At 40.9% G+C, this 15,533-nt stretch overlaps 1 protein-coding gene across 1 annotated transcript in view; it reads left to right on the top strand.

Annotated features, from left to right (window-relative positions):
* The window catches only part of atrnl1a (attractin-like 1a), a 311,529-nt gene that overhangs the window by 74,615 nt on the left and 221,381 nt on the right, over nt 1-15,533 (top strand). Inside the window, 5 exon segments of the mRNA XM_030071000.1 lie at nt 5,733-5,817; nt 8,030-8,241; nt 9,825-9,943; nt 11,932-12,048; nt 12,752-12,884. Of these exon segments, the coding sequence (XP_029926860.1) occupies nt 5,733-5,817; nt 8,030-8,241; nt 9,825-9,943; nt 11,932-12,048; nt 12,752-12,884 (666 nt within the window).

Genomic DNA, 15,533 nt, shown 5'->3' with positions numbered 1-15,533 from the left:
AATTGTTTTTCAAAGACCTGACGCATCCACAAAGACAAAACCTGAAATCAGTTGTCCAAATGTTTGTTGACTCTGCTAACCTAAGGCTTGACAACATTTTGAAAGACGCACAGGATATAAAAAAAAAACAGTGCTCGGGCCCTAAAAATAGCCTGCACTACTCTCACAAAGACATGGATGAGGTTTAGCAAAAAAATCTCTGATATCTCCACCAACCTTAAAACCATCTCTGACAGGTCTCTGCTTGTGCAATCTTCTAATGACAGTCGCTTTATAATCTCAATATCTGGAGTCAGTCAAGGAGGATCATCAATCTCATCGATGGAGTACCTGATGAGAGAAATGAATCATGGCAAGTCACAGAATCTAAAGCTTAACAACTGATAGCTGATAAATTTGAACTTGACCCAAAACTGAGATTGAATGTGCACATCACAACAGAAAATACGATGAGCAAGCCAACAGGTCATGACCTGAACTGTGGGTAAAGCTCAAAGAGGCATGTGACAAGGGAGCGGATGCATATTTACGATATTGCTCTTCTTTCACTAGCAGTATCTGACTCTTTTCAGCTTCTCTTGCTATGGACACCAAAATATAAGATACAAGCAAATATTACAAGTATCTTGTATTTACCTATCTAAGTATCTATCTATTACACCAAAGTCTCTTTAAAATCAGTGTGTCTAGAGAAGAATATAAGACTTCCATTTCTTTACGCTGTTTCATATTCATATGCTAAAGCACTTTGAGCCCTTTGTTGACTGCTGCCTACTAGTGCTACCTCACTAGCCCCTTTTCCATCAAAAAGAACCTGGTGCTAGTTCGGTGCTGGTGCTAGAGCCAGTGCTTAACTGGTTCCAACAAAGAACCGGTTTGCTTTTCCATTGGCCAAGAGCCAAGCAGAGCCAAGTCAGACCCACGTCATTACGTCAGCGTAAAATGTGATCACGTGGGTGTGGGTGTGGGTGTGCTTGACGCTCGCTCGGAATCACAATAACCAACCTGGATGACAAATGGGCGACATGTAGCGCTGCAAATACTGCTCGTGTCTTTACAAGCCTACATTGCGATCCAGAGGCGGAAACGCAATTATTGTTGGCTACCCGCCGTATTCATGGTTGGAACGAACAACGACTATGTTTAGCTATACGTTTATAGCGTTCACCGTTCCCGTTTGGGTCTGTAACCCCGCCCAGCAATGACGTGGTGGGTCGCGTCATCGGTTCTTTCTCTGGCCCCTGTTTATCCCCTGCTCGAAGTTGGTGCTTGCCTGGAACCGATTTGGAACCAGTTTGGCCAGTGCTTGGGCGGTGGAAAAACAAAGAACCGGTGCTAAGTCAGGCACTGGCTCCGAACCAGCCCTGGAACCTCTTTGGTGGAAAAGGGGTAACTGTCTTTACATTTTCTATCGTGAGTCTTACTGAAACTTGGTTCAGTGACTCACTTTACTCAATAAATGGCTCCAATAATGTTTTGAGTACTAGAAAATATATATAAATGGTAGAATATCCCACTTTGTTAAAGAGTCTATTTGATATTGTTTTCCAGGCCATGCTGTCATGGCTGTTAACTCTTTTGTAGAGGAATCTTGATGAACTGCTGAACACTATTGCAAAGCAGCACAAACCCTGTCCTATCATCTGATTTCAGTAGGAATTTACTGCAACTTGACTCAGACAAATTTGAGAGTCTGGTATATTTTCTACTGAAATATCAGACCACCTTGGTATTTTTGATGCTTTTCATTCTGTCGAGATTAAGTAAGCTGTTGCAAATGCTTTCTCAGTACATGTCAAGATGTCCAGTGTGAAAACTTTTTTTGACAAAATCTCTGGTATTATATGGGATAAAATTATGACAACGATTGATGTCTAAGGTGTATAATCTTTTCAGCGAGGAATTCCTTAGCACTTGCAATGAATCTTTTCTATGTGAAAATTAAGCCATCAGACCTAAGGCTTGTAAATCTTGGTTGACTAAAGAGTTGAAAAAATGTATCTCGGGGAAACACAAACTATTATATATAAAGACTAAGTAATCCCTCTCCCTTAAATTTTAATAATTATTCCAAATACAGAAATAAATATATTCATATGAAGGGACATTCAAAAAGACAATATTATCAACATAAATTTAATATTTAAAAATTATATCAAAAGTACATGAAATTTCATCAGCCAGGCAACCTGACTGAAGTAGGTGTGGGAGGGAATCATATCTTCTGTCCAGCGTGCGGAGGCGGTTTTGAAATCTGTCTCTGGTGACTGCGGTAACAGACACCATGTCTTTGGCAAGGACTTGCTACGACTTTTCACCAGACTTTATAGTCAAGTGCTGGTGTAAGTTAGTTGTGTTGCCGCTGGATGTTGCAACTTTTGCTCAACAGGCTTTGCACAGTACCTGTTTCCGGTGCACGTCTGCAGTCTCAGACCTGAAATACCCCCATATGACCGACGTCCTGCTTTTTTGGGATTAAATCCCCTAACTCCGCTTCTGGTACAGCTGAAGCCATTTCAAAACACGTTATTTAGGGACACCAGCTTGTTGTTACTGGGTGTGTATGCCGTCACCTGGACAGTGGCTGCTTCTGATTGATTAGCGTGACCTGTTCACGCATAGCATGCCGCTTCTGATTGGTGAGCTTGACAGGAGATGATGTGGGATGGTAGGGAGACGGCATGTATGTGTAAAATAGTTGACACAACATCCTGGGTTAGTCAGGATCGCTGCAAAAAAACCCACAGCTTTTGCAATCTCAAGATTGCACTTTCTGAAATCGCAATTTTTATCAGAAAACGATAAATCGTTTAGCGCTATTTCCCATTTTTTTATTTTAAAAAAAGTTAGAATGGTCACCAACTCTAGCTGGATTGCTCATACTGGCCTATTATTTGAAACCCCGGAGATGTTAAACATATTTGACATCAGTGAACTCCATACTACTGCTGCTTAACAATTCACTTCCCATTTCTTTTCACAGTTTCTTTGTAACTAGTTCTCTGATCCACTGTTCACACCAGATCTTCTACATCTAGTCTACTTCTACAGAAGTAGCTTTGGCCAGTTTTCAGTCAGGAACAGAGGTCCAGTCATATGGAACAGCTTTTCTGCCTCACTTCACAGTCATTCCTCATTTCAGATTAAAAAAAAAAGAAAAAAAAAAAAAAAAAGAACAACTTCTCTTGACAGAGCACAGCACAATGTAATGTTATGAGGTCCTTGGTCCTTCCTTTTTTGCTTTTGTGGCAATTGCATTTTCTTCTCTGTTTTGTCTGTAAATTTGTGGCAAGCATGTGCAGCTGTCTTTAATGTCAGTGTCAGATGGGTTCTTTTTACAAGCCCTTTTTTCATCCCACGCGTGCATTTTTATATTACTGTATATTTCTTGTCTTTTTTATTTAATTTTATTAAATGCAAAAGTAAAGAATTAAGAATAAAGTAATCTAAAATGCGTATTTGCATAAGAAAAATATTATTTGTCTAATAAAGTGTCTCAAACCTGTTCAAAAGCATTATATGTGGTTGGGGGAAGTGAATGAATAATGCTCTAACCTACTCTGCTGCTGTCGGTGTGTTCTTGAGCAAGCTACTTATCTTACCCTGCCCTGTAGTAGAACACAGTTAAACACTGTTAACGTAATGAAAAATTAAAAATCAACTTGTGATTTTGACCAGCGGGTGTTGTGCCTAATATGAATCCTCACTTCAGTCTAATAATTTCATTAATCTAATAATGATCCATGCTTTATGGAAGTGGGGCAGGGGGTGACTCACAGGGCCTTTAGGGATAATTACCATGAATTCAAAGCATTTTTAATCAGTTTAGTACAAAAACCTGCTTGTTCAGAACTTTTGCATCTTATGCAAATGCCCGTCTTCTGTAACATCTTCACCTGCTCCAATGCACCCAGGTTTCATTTGTGCTTGATCATATCAGCGTCACTCTGATTGGCGTGTTAATATGACTGACCTTTAACCCCTGCTGGTGATGAACTCCTTCCTGCCGCAGCTGATTGGAACGACCCCCTCATCCTCGCACCGTGTCATCTGCCGCGTCCCTCGTTTTTAAACAAGCGCTCCCAATTAGCACACTGCTTAACGAGGTCGTTAGCAACCTGGCGTCCGCACGTCCCCGACTCCCCGGCTCTCCGTTTACGTTCAGGGAGGGCTCATCTGGCTAAATGGCACATTTACACCAACACGCACACGCACACACACACACACACACACACACACACACACACACACACGCATATTCATTTCCATATTAATGTAATGGGAGCACGTAGGGGTCATTAAAACATCAGAGAGTTGTAAAATCTGAATGTTAAAATACACAGAGATGATAGCTCCACTGATAGTGTAAACGAGAGAGCGAGGGAGAGGTAGAGAGAGGAGAGAGAGAGAGAAAGGGGGAACGTGTTTGACGTGATATAAAGTTTTATGAAGTCATCTGCCAGGTTATCTTCCCTAAGTTTTGCACATCGCCATGATTTGATATGAGAAGGTTGGAGATAATGAGTTCTGTTCTCCCATGATGAAATCTTGTGGGGGGTTCTAAGCGTACTACTTCTTCTTTTATTAATTCTTTTGTTTGTTCATGCACCTGTGCATCACTCGCAATATAAGAAATCCCAGATCAGATTTTGAAGTGTCATGGGGGAATGCTGTATCTCAGCATATCATTCCTGCATTTTCAAAATTACAGATAGCTCCAAGGAAAGAGGTCACATTATGGGTCAAGGTGACATATTTGCCACTGCTTGGCCCATTAAAGGACTGCAGCATTTGTTGGGTTACCGTGTTTAATCCTAACATTTGTGTGTATATGCATATGTATGTCATTCACCTAATAGACTGTACTATTTAAGATTATCGTCTTTAATGTACACAATCACAGCCTCACAGGACAGTTTCTGAATGTGCAGAGGCAGCATTAAAATCTAGGCTTTTACATTCTTGTTAAACGACTAATAAAGGAACAGTTCACCAGAACTACAAATAGCTATTATCCCAGTTCCCACCCTGCAGTGTAATCTTTTGATACAGATTCTGTGTGATTTGGCAAGGTTTCCAATCTGCAGCAACCTTCTAGAGAACCTCAACACAGCGATGAAGGATGGGTATTTGTACGTGGAGCTCAAACCGTCAAAACCAACTCAGTCACTAGAATAATAATAATTATAAAAAAAATACATAACGACACTTGAACCCCGATCCGCAGATGGAAAATTCTATTGATCGTGCCATACACCACCCCACCTGCCTGCAAACACTGGCTTTATAGTACGTCACGAAACTTAAAAATGTGACATTTCAACGAATCCTTGGTTTCTAGACATACCAGCATTTTTCCTGGTGACTGAGCTGGAAAAACTCAACAACAACAGCTCTTTCCAAAAACAATGACATACAATGACAGAGATCCAGCAAACAGTATCTGTCTGCCCTGGTTTCTTGCTCTTTAGGGGTGGAGAGATAGTATGCTGTCTTTCCAGTTGTTATATGGAATATGTTGCAGTATTACATCACATGTAAACTTTGCATGTCATTTAAGTTAGAATATTTCTGTTTAAATGGTTTTTAAAGACTGGGGAAATGCTTACTGTTGTGTTCCTCATTGCCGCTTTTTGACTTGGTGCTTGCAAACACTCACAGATACACACATACTCACAAAGACAGTAGACACAGTTATGAATTGACACTTTTGTGTGTGTCTTTGTCCTCAGCATGTGATGAGTGGACTGTCCTTCCCAGGCCTGAGCTGCACAGGGACGTCAATCGTTTTGGACACTCCGCTGTGGTTAGCAACGGGTGAGTCCCTCTCTCTTCCGCACTAGCTGGCTGGATTTCATCACGTCCAGCTGAGCGGTCACACACACACACCTGGCATTCTCCTGGTTTGACATTGTTAATAATACTGTGACATTTTATCGATCCCCATTGGGAAATTCTCTGTTCACTCTCCTCATCCATGGGCAGGTCAGATCACAGGGTCAGCCACAGAACACCCGTGAAGCTTGCAGAGATTTATTGTCTCACACATGAACACGCTGAGGCTGTAACCTGGCATCTTTGCTGTCAAGTTATGCAATGGAAAGCAACGATGCACAGTGCATTATTCCTTGGCACACATGTTCTTCAAGTCTTTGCAGCAGCTCCCTTTGAGTTTTGGGAACACTGAGAGCTTGGATCTGCCTTTTCTCTGCTTCATTTCGCTTCCCTCCCCTCATAGGCTGCGGTGTGGTTTTGTACATTTTACTTATCTGTCTCTTTATCTCCACGTTATATTTGGCTTCAGTTTTATTCAGTACATCCCTTCCATCATCTCCCCCCTCTGCTGGTTTCACTCAAACTCTGTTTACATCTGTGGATGTTTCCTCTGCCTCCAGCTCTCACTAACTTTCTTCATCCCTCTAAGTATAGATACATATATAGCATCTTTTTTGGCTATAGCTCCATTCATGACAGTTTTCTTTTGTCTTTATATATCTCCATGTGTTGCTGAAAGGTTAGGTATGTACTATCTATGTGTCTTCCAGAGCTCAATTTAAATCTTGGTACTTTATTTCTGTGTTTATTTTTCTGTATCTGTGTATCTCTGTAGCCACTTTCACACATTCAAAAAACGAAACAAAACAAAACAAAACAAAAAACCCACAGTAAATTAGATTCCCTCAGCCTGGCAGTGTGGTTTTTAAAATAATCTGAGTGTGAAGAAGGTTGCTGTTGAATTGCTGAGTTGTTGGCCCGGGACACATTTACATTGCCCCTGAAAGGAAAATACCTACACTATAACACTTAATAAAAATAGCCGTTGGTGATAAAGCTTGCATTCCTGGGCCATTTTTGTTTTTCTCTCGTTTCTCACTCCTGCGGGACACTGGCCAAATGTAGATAACACAATGTCTCTCTGAGATTCCCCAGCAAAGCTACAGTGGGGTTTGATGGCAGAATGTGGAGCGAGGGCCTCTCTGAAGACTCATTTTGGACCAACATTCAAAATCATAAACGGCAGAACCCATCATATAGAGGGTTCAAGACACTGTGATGCAGTACAACTGCAAGACATGCTGCTTTTTGTGTGATGGACGTGACTTTCATTTTTTTTTATTTATTCATGCCAGACCAATATATATATCGGTTGGTCGATATTATCAGCTGTTATTGGTCTACCACAGATATATTGGCATGATATCATTACTTATCTATATGTTGACCAATATGAGCTGCTATAAAAACTTTTTTTTTTGGTTTTTGTTTTACAGAACATATTCCAGAAAAAGACACTTTAGGTAATTTAGAAATTAATAATTGATTTAAAATATTCAGGAAATTCAAAGTAGGAAATCACTTATAGAGGCAGAGGGAAAGTGGACGTGCCAAAAAAAATAAACCGTGACATTTGATCATAAAATGGAAATGATAAACAGTGCTGGCTTGTTCCTGTTTTACCAAAAAAATAAATAAATAAATAAATAAAATAAAATAAACAAAAAAAAAAAAAAAAAAACAAACAAACAAAAAGAGAAGACAAAAACAGAATGCAGGATTTATGTAATTTACGAGGACACAACGTTAGAGAGACCTAAAGCAGCCTTGAATTCAAATACACAGATGTAGAAGTCAAACGATCTCATAGAATAATGAGTGCAGATAAGATGACCTTTTGCAAACATCTTTACAAACTTTGCTCCATAAAAGTTTCATGATATTGGAAAGAGACTTATTACTGATCTCATAAGCAATGGTCTGACCCTTTATTACCATTTACCCACCGAAAGGTCAGCCTCAAGTGCTGAAATGTCAACTTTAAACATCAAAAAACCAACCTCAGACCATCCTCCCATGTGTTTTTGTTGAAAAATTTGTTTTTGGTAGAGTCCTCTGTCTTACTATGTCTTTATCTCTCTGCATCCATCACATTATATATACATGTATATATTATCTCACAGTTTCCATATTCATGTTTTTCTTGTCCTTGTCACTCTACATCATTCTCTCTGTATCTCTGTGTCTTCCGTAGCTCCATGTATATCTTTGGAGGTTTTTCGGGGCTCCTCCTGAACGACGTGCTGGCTTACACTCCTCCGTCCTGCCAGGCTTTCTCTGACCCTGCCCGCTGCGCTGGTGCTGGGCCAGCCCTCCGCTGCCACTGGGTCAAAAGTGGCTGTGTCCCCTGGGAGCCCCTCCAACCCAATCACATCGTACCAGCTCCCTTCTGCCCCCCTCGACCCGGTATGTGACACCGTGGGCCCTGTGGTGGCTGTCTGTCAATCCGATTCTTTCAAATCTGTCTGGTGTTCTTTCTCGCTAAATATTTTAACTGCCATGTCAGCACAGCGTATTTCTACGCCAGCATCGCTCTCAGAGGACCTATTTTTCGTGAGAATAACAATTATCCTGAATGATTTGGCCTCTGAAGTTTGTTTGCATACCTTAATTGTGGGAACAAAAGGCCAATGCCGCAGCAATTACCTCATTCCAAAGTAATTAGGATTGGTCTGAATATACAACCCCCACCGCCATGTTTCTCTCTCTGCCAGATGTATATGCAGCTTTTTCAGGTACGCTGCTTCAGGCAAGCTCACTGCAGATTTAAATGAAATGTAGTCACGACTGTGGCGGCACCAGCGGTCAGTTTTGAGCCATTAGATTGATTGGTATATCATGTGAAAGTGCACTACAAGCATAAATAGTTAAATCCTAATCTCACGGCTACATGACACAGCAGGCCTATCCATGTGTGCTAATTATAGGCTTTATCCAAACATAATAATTACATGATATCATTTGCTCAATCAATTCTGCATGACATTACAACTTGAAATAACATGATCTGAGTCAGAAAAATATTTTGAAGCATTGCCAAATGGGTAACATGCCTACACTACGAAGCTTATGCACACCACTGCAAGTTGGCTCATACTTCTCCTGACTGAACGCATGGAATTTTATGTATTTGTTAATTAATTAATTTATTTAAATGTATTAGATTGTTGAAACAGTGATCAGCCAATCATCAATGACTTATTTACTGTAGAACATTTAGTGGCTAGTATGATGGGTAGCTGCATCAGTCAGTGCAGCCCTCACTGGAATTTAGCTCCTGCAGTGCAACATATTTTATCAGAGCAGTAGAAACGGTTTACAGTGTTAACTATACTTTGAAGAACATGAATATAGACAAGCCGGGAGGTCTAACCAGGTGAAAATATGCAGGGTTCTCATGCTGTAAATCTGCAGTGCTCAGTAATGACCCCACATCTGTTACTGACAGCTTTAATTCCATCACTTGCTGTGCAAGACTTTCGACTGAAGCTGACTGGCTGCTCCCAGTGCCACCTGCATGCAGCTAAAACACTGAAAACACTGGAAAGACTTTGCTTTGATGTCAGATGTCATTTTTGACAATAACCTTCATCGTCTTATATGTCAAATATTTGATCTGCACCTGAAGGAGATGTCATATACAATTTTCATTTTTGAGTATCCTGGTTATAACATTATAACACATGATGTATGTGCTCAATTAAATTTTTTTCTCTCTTTTTTTTTTTCTTACAATATCCTTTCTGTTACTCCAGCTCTCTGATAGGTAGATACACCTATACTGGTTGTGTGCTGGTGTTGTTATTACAGTACTGCACAAATAACAGCAACTGGGTGAATATTACTATACAAATAATGTAAGTCATGTTTTGTGACAGCTCTCTTTGTTGTGTGTTTGTGTGTGTGTGTGTGTGTGTGTGTGTGTGTGTGTGTGTGTGGTGTGTGTGTGTGTGTGTATGGTGTGTGTGTGTGTGTGTTTGCCCCTCCAGACAGTACAGACGAGCAGTGTTTCCGGTTCTCAGACTGTGCCAGCTGTACTGCCAACACACGGGGCTGTCAGTGGTGTGAGGACAGGAAGTGTATCTCTGCCGCCAGCAACTGCACTGTGGTGAGTCCTGTTGGCCTACAGGGACAGAATAATTTTTTATTTAAAAAGCATCAAACAGTATGGCAAAATCACAGTGATACAGTGAAGGGCCTGCAAAGTCAAGTGATAAAAAACACAGGGATACAAATTATTAATTTGTCCTGGTGAGATAAAAAGGCGTTTGCAAAAAAAAGTCTCACCTCAAAATGAAAGGAAGAGCAAAACCAACAACACAATCAAGACACAACTGGATTTCTGCCACTGTGAAGATAACTAAGATCGCTTTCACACCGGCCGCGTTTAGACAGGCTCAGTCAAACTGTGATGCGCTTGCCCCCTTGGTGCGGTTCGTTCAGGTCGATGAGAACACCCCAACTGAACCCTGATGTGCACCAAACTTTCGAACCAGAGTTGGCTTGAAAGAGGTGGTCTCGGGTCACTTTCAAGTGAACAGTTCATCTGAAGGGAGAACGGTAAACACACCAATGCAGCCAAATGTAGGCTGTGAAAGGAGTTTAAAATCTTCTCTAACTTGTTGCTAATCCCATGTAATGAAGTTAGGAAATCATGACTCTGCTCTAGTCTCTATGTCGTATTCAATATTGGATTCTGATGGCATCATGACTCTGCCAGTATCATCGGACTGTTATCAGTCTCTCACATTTTGTTTTCTTAATCTTCCCATATTCTATTCTGTTCTATGAAGAACCTTTTTCTTATAAACACTTTCTTCTCTGACTAATAATAAGGAAGCAAGCAAACATGTCACTTTGGTTTACATGTCTTGGTCTATTTTTATTTGAACTGTGTGAAAGCCAACCAAACCAAAATGGAAAAATAACACCGTATCAAACAACTTGTCAGTCCAGATTGTGCAAATGGACAATTGGGTGTGAAAGTCAATGAAGACATGACGTCTTGTTGTCTTTTAAATGGCCTCTTATTCTGCTGTTGTATTGTTCAAGCACTTTACACCTAGTAGCAGTATTGGCAGTACCAATATTAATATTTGCAGTAGTGGGAGTAGCGATAGTTGTAGTATTAGTATCAGTAGTAGTAGTGGCAGGAAGCAGTAGTACTAATAATATTTGTAGCAGGAGTAGTGTTTGTGGTTATAGCAGCAATAGAAAGAGTGTCTGTTATAATTATTTATTGGTGTGTTTGTTTGTTTATTTGATAGGGACAGAACACATAAATGACCATGAGTATGGAATGCAAGATGTCAACATGCAAGAATGCTAATCTACATCTGCAGTCCCGATAAGAGTAGTGGTAGCAGTAGGAATAGTAGCAGTAGCAGTAGTAATAGTATTTTCAGTAGTGGTAGTTGCAGTAGTATTATTAGTAGTATTAATAACAGCAATAGCAGTAGTAAAAGTAATAGTAGTAGCAGCAGTAGTAGTATTAGTAGTGACAGTTTTAGTAGTAGTTTTAGTTTTAGTGGTATTGGTATTAGTAGTATTAGTAGTAGCAGTCACAGTGGCAGTAGCGTAGTAGTATACAGTAAATACTTTGAGTCAGTCTTAAACATTTTTCTTGTCTTCAGCTTGACACTGATTCTGTGAGGTTATCATTTGTAGTGCTTGAATCCAAGCATTACAGATGTGTTGATCTGTAGTAAAGCTCTTTTTGATTTTGGTAAGAGAGCTTTGACTACTCACATGAAACTGTTTCTTGACTGTCTAGGGTTCAGGTTTATTCTCATAAAATCTCTATATCCTCTCAAGCATGTAAAAGAGTAAAATTTAAAGGTAAAATGTTATAGTTGAGGAGTGATTTAAGATGTGAGGAATACTAACCTCTCTGCTTAAAGCCTGTTTATTCTCTGCTTCGCTCATTGTGTCTTTTCTCTTTCTCTGTCTCCCTGTTTCTCTGCCCCCATTCTGTTTTCTCTTTCTCTGTGTGTGCCTGCATCTTGTTTGTATTTTTCTGTGTGTGCCTGTGTGTTTTCACCTATGTATAAATCTTTGCTTGTGTTTGTGTCTGTGTGTATGTGTGTGTGTGAGCAGCTTACTCTGGAGCTGGCCCAGCAGCATGGCGGCGCTCTGTCTCTGTCTCCCCCTCCGTCTATGTTGTCTGAACATCAGCTGAGCTTATGGAAGCACGGAGCCAGAAGGAGAGGACATGTGTGTATTTGACACTTTGACACTTCCTGTTAGGTTGCAGGTCAGCCTGCATCAGGTTGCAGTCAGGCTGGTCTAATACATCTACCCTGACCTTGCTTTTGATATAATGTCCTGTTTCCCATTTGGGGTTTTGTTACTTGTGCAACTGATTTTTTTTTTTGTGGGTTAAGTTATGGTGAAGCTGGTTTCAGCAGTTTTTTACACTGTTATCCCCTCTGATGAAGAGAGTCAGCAAGTTTCACATTTTTCCCTTTGAGGCTCAGATGGGTAAAGAAATGCTAATTTCTCCTCAGCTGTTAAAAAACTTCTAAGAGTTTTTTTTTTTTTTTTTTTTTTTTTTTTTTTTTTTTTTTTTTTGGATTTTCACTTTGGGTCAAATGTCAAATGTCATTCTCTCTTGCCGCACCACAAATGAGATTCATGAGGCACGTGCAATCAACATGACTTCAGTGAAAACGAACCAAATGCAATCTCATATTATGGCCCTACCATTGATTTCTCCCTCCGCTCCCTGTGTTCTGTTTGACTTTGGCTGACTCGCTCAACCATAACGCTTCGTCTATGTCTGGCTCTTGTTGCACATTGTATTGATTTTCAAGTTCAAGGAATTAAAATAGTACTTTGATGATAAAGTAGAAAATGGATTGACATTTTTTCGTCTTTGTGTATGTGTGTGTGTGTGTGTGTGTGTATTTGGGTGCAGTCGGTGCGGGACCCCTCCAGATGTAAGCGGAGAGAGGAGCAGGAGTGTTACAGGCTTGCCAACTGCAGGAGCTGCTCGCTAAACCTCAACTGCCAGTGGGATCCACAGCAGCAGGAGTGTCACGCACTGCCTGGTTAGAGTGCGCACACACACACACACACACACACACACACACACAGCACAAATGCATGTACAAGCGCACACATAAAACAATCAAATATGCACAACATCATACATGCATCCACAGAAATTGGAATATTTGCACACGAAAGCACGCAAAACAATCAGAAACATAGCAGGCACACAAACGCACGCACGCACATGCACGCACGCACACACACACACACACACACACACACACTACACTACACTCACACACTCACACGTACATATTGCACAACTGGTAAATTTGTTCCCAAGCTGTTTTTTGAGGCAGATTGAGACATGATGCAGCAAAATCAAGAGTCATGGAGCACTTTTAAAAAAGGTTGTGCATCCACACATCCACACACTCACACTCACATGCATACACAAATGCCAGTTCCAAACATGCGCTTGGAGTCTTTCAGATTACCTGTGTGACAGCAGAGTGCATATACCGATGATTGATCCATTATTAAGAGTCTGGCAGCGCAGCCTCCAGGGAGAGCCATGTTTTCTCTCCTCCATCTCTCTCCCGTCAGTGTATTGCACTCATTTTTCAAAGCTCTTGAAGGGGTGCAATGTGCTCGCTAATAGTGTAGGCATGCATACCTATGTGCTCACGTACACTCACATGTACACACACACACACACACACACACACACACACACACACACCCTCAAAATGTTTTGCATGCTCTCCCACACAAACAGACTGCATATATTAGTTCTCTTCTCAAATAAACACATCATTCCATGCACGCAGGCATGTGCATGGATAGATTTCACATACATTCATGGACATACGACTGTGCGTGCACACACATGCACGCACCATCCTCCGAAACGGTCCACAAATTTGCACTCCGCTCAGCAGCAAAAGGAAGTAGGCCAATTATAAGTGTTTACTTGATGCTCTGAAAATGGATCCTTGGCTGACTAACAAACTAAAGTCCACAAAGTCCTCTGTGTTCTGCTCTGTTGTGAGCCTTTAGCTAGCGCTGCTCTGAGTTTGACTTTGGCACTAGCATAACTAAGGGCAAAGGAAATACCCTCGCTGTTTGAATCTGCAAATGATGCTATTCCAAGCTGTGTGGTGTTGTGTTTTGCTGGAAGCCTGCTAGCGAGCTCGCTCCGCTTTGAATCGGGACTTTACGGTAGCTGTAAGCAGAGGTTGGTATCGTGTATGCCCCTATCTCCTGTCCACATCAAGGCCCTATAGCCTCTTATCCCGTATTCCCTTTTGTTATGAACTGCTAGCCAGCTCTGTTGCCGAGTTGAGGTGAGGTAGAGAGAGCTGGCAGCGCTGGATCATACTGTGTAGGACGATAGGCCACAAAATCTGTGAGCCGTGCTCTGTTGGTAGCTAGCTGTGCTGTTCCACAGAGGTGCATTCATCGCTGAGCTGTATGGTTTTATGCCTGCATGTGTGTTTGCATAAGACTGGATGTCCCAAACCCTGTGAATCAGTGTGATCAGGGCTGCTTCCTGAGGCACCGTCTGGCTGTTTGACCCCATTCCCCGACCTTCCTGTAAGGGGCCATGTTTTTGTCATTGGTGGGACAGAGAGATTAGAATAGAATAGAATAGATTTCTCAAATATGACTAAACTGCTAATTGCTCTTCTTCACTTTCGGCTGGTCAAATGCTGGTGTTTCTCTGGCAGCTGCTTAACCACTGGAACTAGTAGTTTTGTTTTCTTCTTTCTGACGATCTATTCAGTTTTACTAGTTCACTATTTTTCAATTCATTTCAGTTTTATTTATTTATATAGCCCAGAATCACAAATTACAATTTTTTCCTAAAGGGCTTTACAGGAATACAACATCCTCTGTCCTTGGACCCTCACATCGGACGAGGAACAACTCCCTAAAAAAAAAACCTTTAACAGAGAGAAAAAATAGGAAGAAGCCTCAGGGGAGCAACAGAGGAGGTATCCCTCCCCAGGATGAACAGACATGCAATGGATGTCGTAAGCACAGAAACAGAACACAGATTACATAATGCCAACACAGAGGCAGTGTAACAGAATTATAACATAATAGAAGTAATTGTCAACGGTTGGTGTATCACGAGTGAGATGAGGATGCTGAGTGGAGCCAGATGTACTGGAGCAGCCTGGGACCTGAGCCACACAACCACCAACACCACGGAGACCTAGATCGGGAAAATTATAATAATATAAACGGTAAATTGTGAGTGTATATGTAAATAGAAAAAAATAGAGTAGATCAACCGAACTCCAAACTGCTTGCTTTCATTAAAGAGAGATTAATCTGACACCAGTGTCTTGGTTGTGTCTGTTTAGTGTAGACTAGAATTGAATAGAAAGGAATAGAAAACATTAGTGAACGTGTGCGGTAAGCATAACAGCTGTGTGTGTGTGCGCGCATGTGTCTGTGTGTGTGTTTGGGAATAAGACAAAGATATCTGGGAGAATAGAATAGAATATAATAGAACAGAATAGAAGTGACTTGAATTGAAATGCACAGAATTGAACTGAACAGCAATGCTGAATATACCCAACATGTAAAATGTAAATGTAAATAGAAAAGCATAAAGAACATCAGCAGAACTAAGACCTGATGAGAATACAGAGGATGAGACTCTGATAATACTTTGGGTGTCTATGCGTAGAATA

Source organism: Myripristis murdjan, chromosome 15 (genome assembly GCF_902150065.1).
Source record: "Myripristis murdjan chromosome 15, fMyrMur1.1, whole genome shotgun sequence".
Taxonomy (NCBI): Eukaryota; Metazoa; Chordata; class Actinopteri; order Holocentriformes; family Holocentridae; genus Myripristis; species Myripristis murdjan.
The sequence above is the reverse complement of the archived record's forward strand: the minus strand, read 5'-3'. Positions and strand labels throughout refer to the sequence as shown.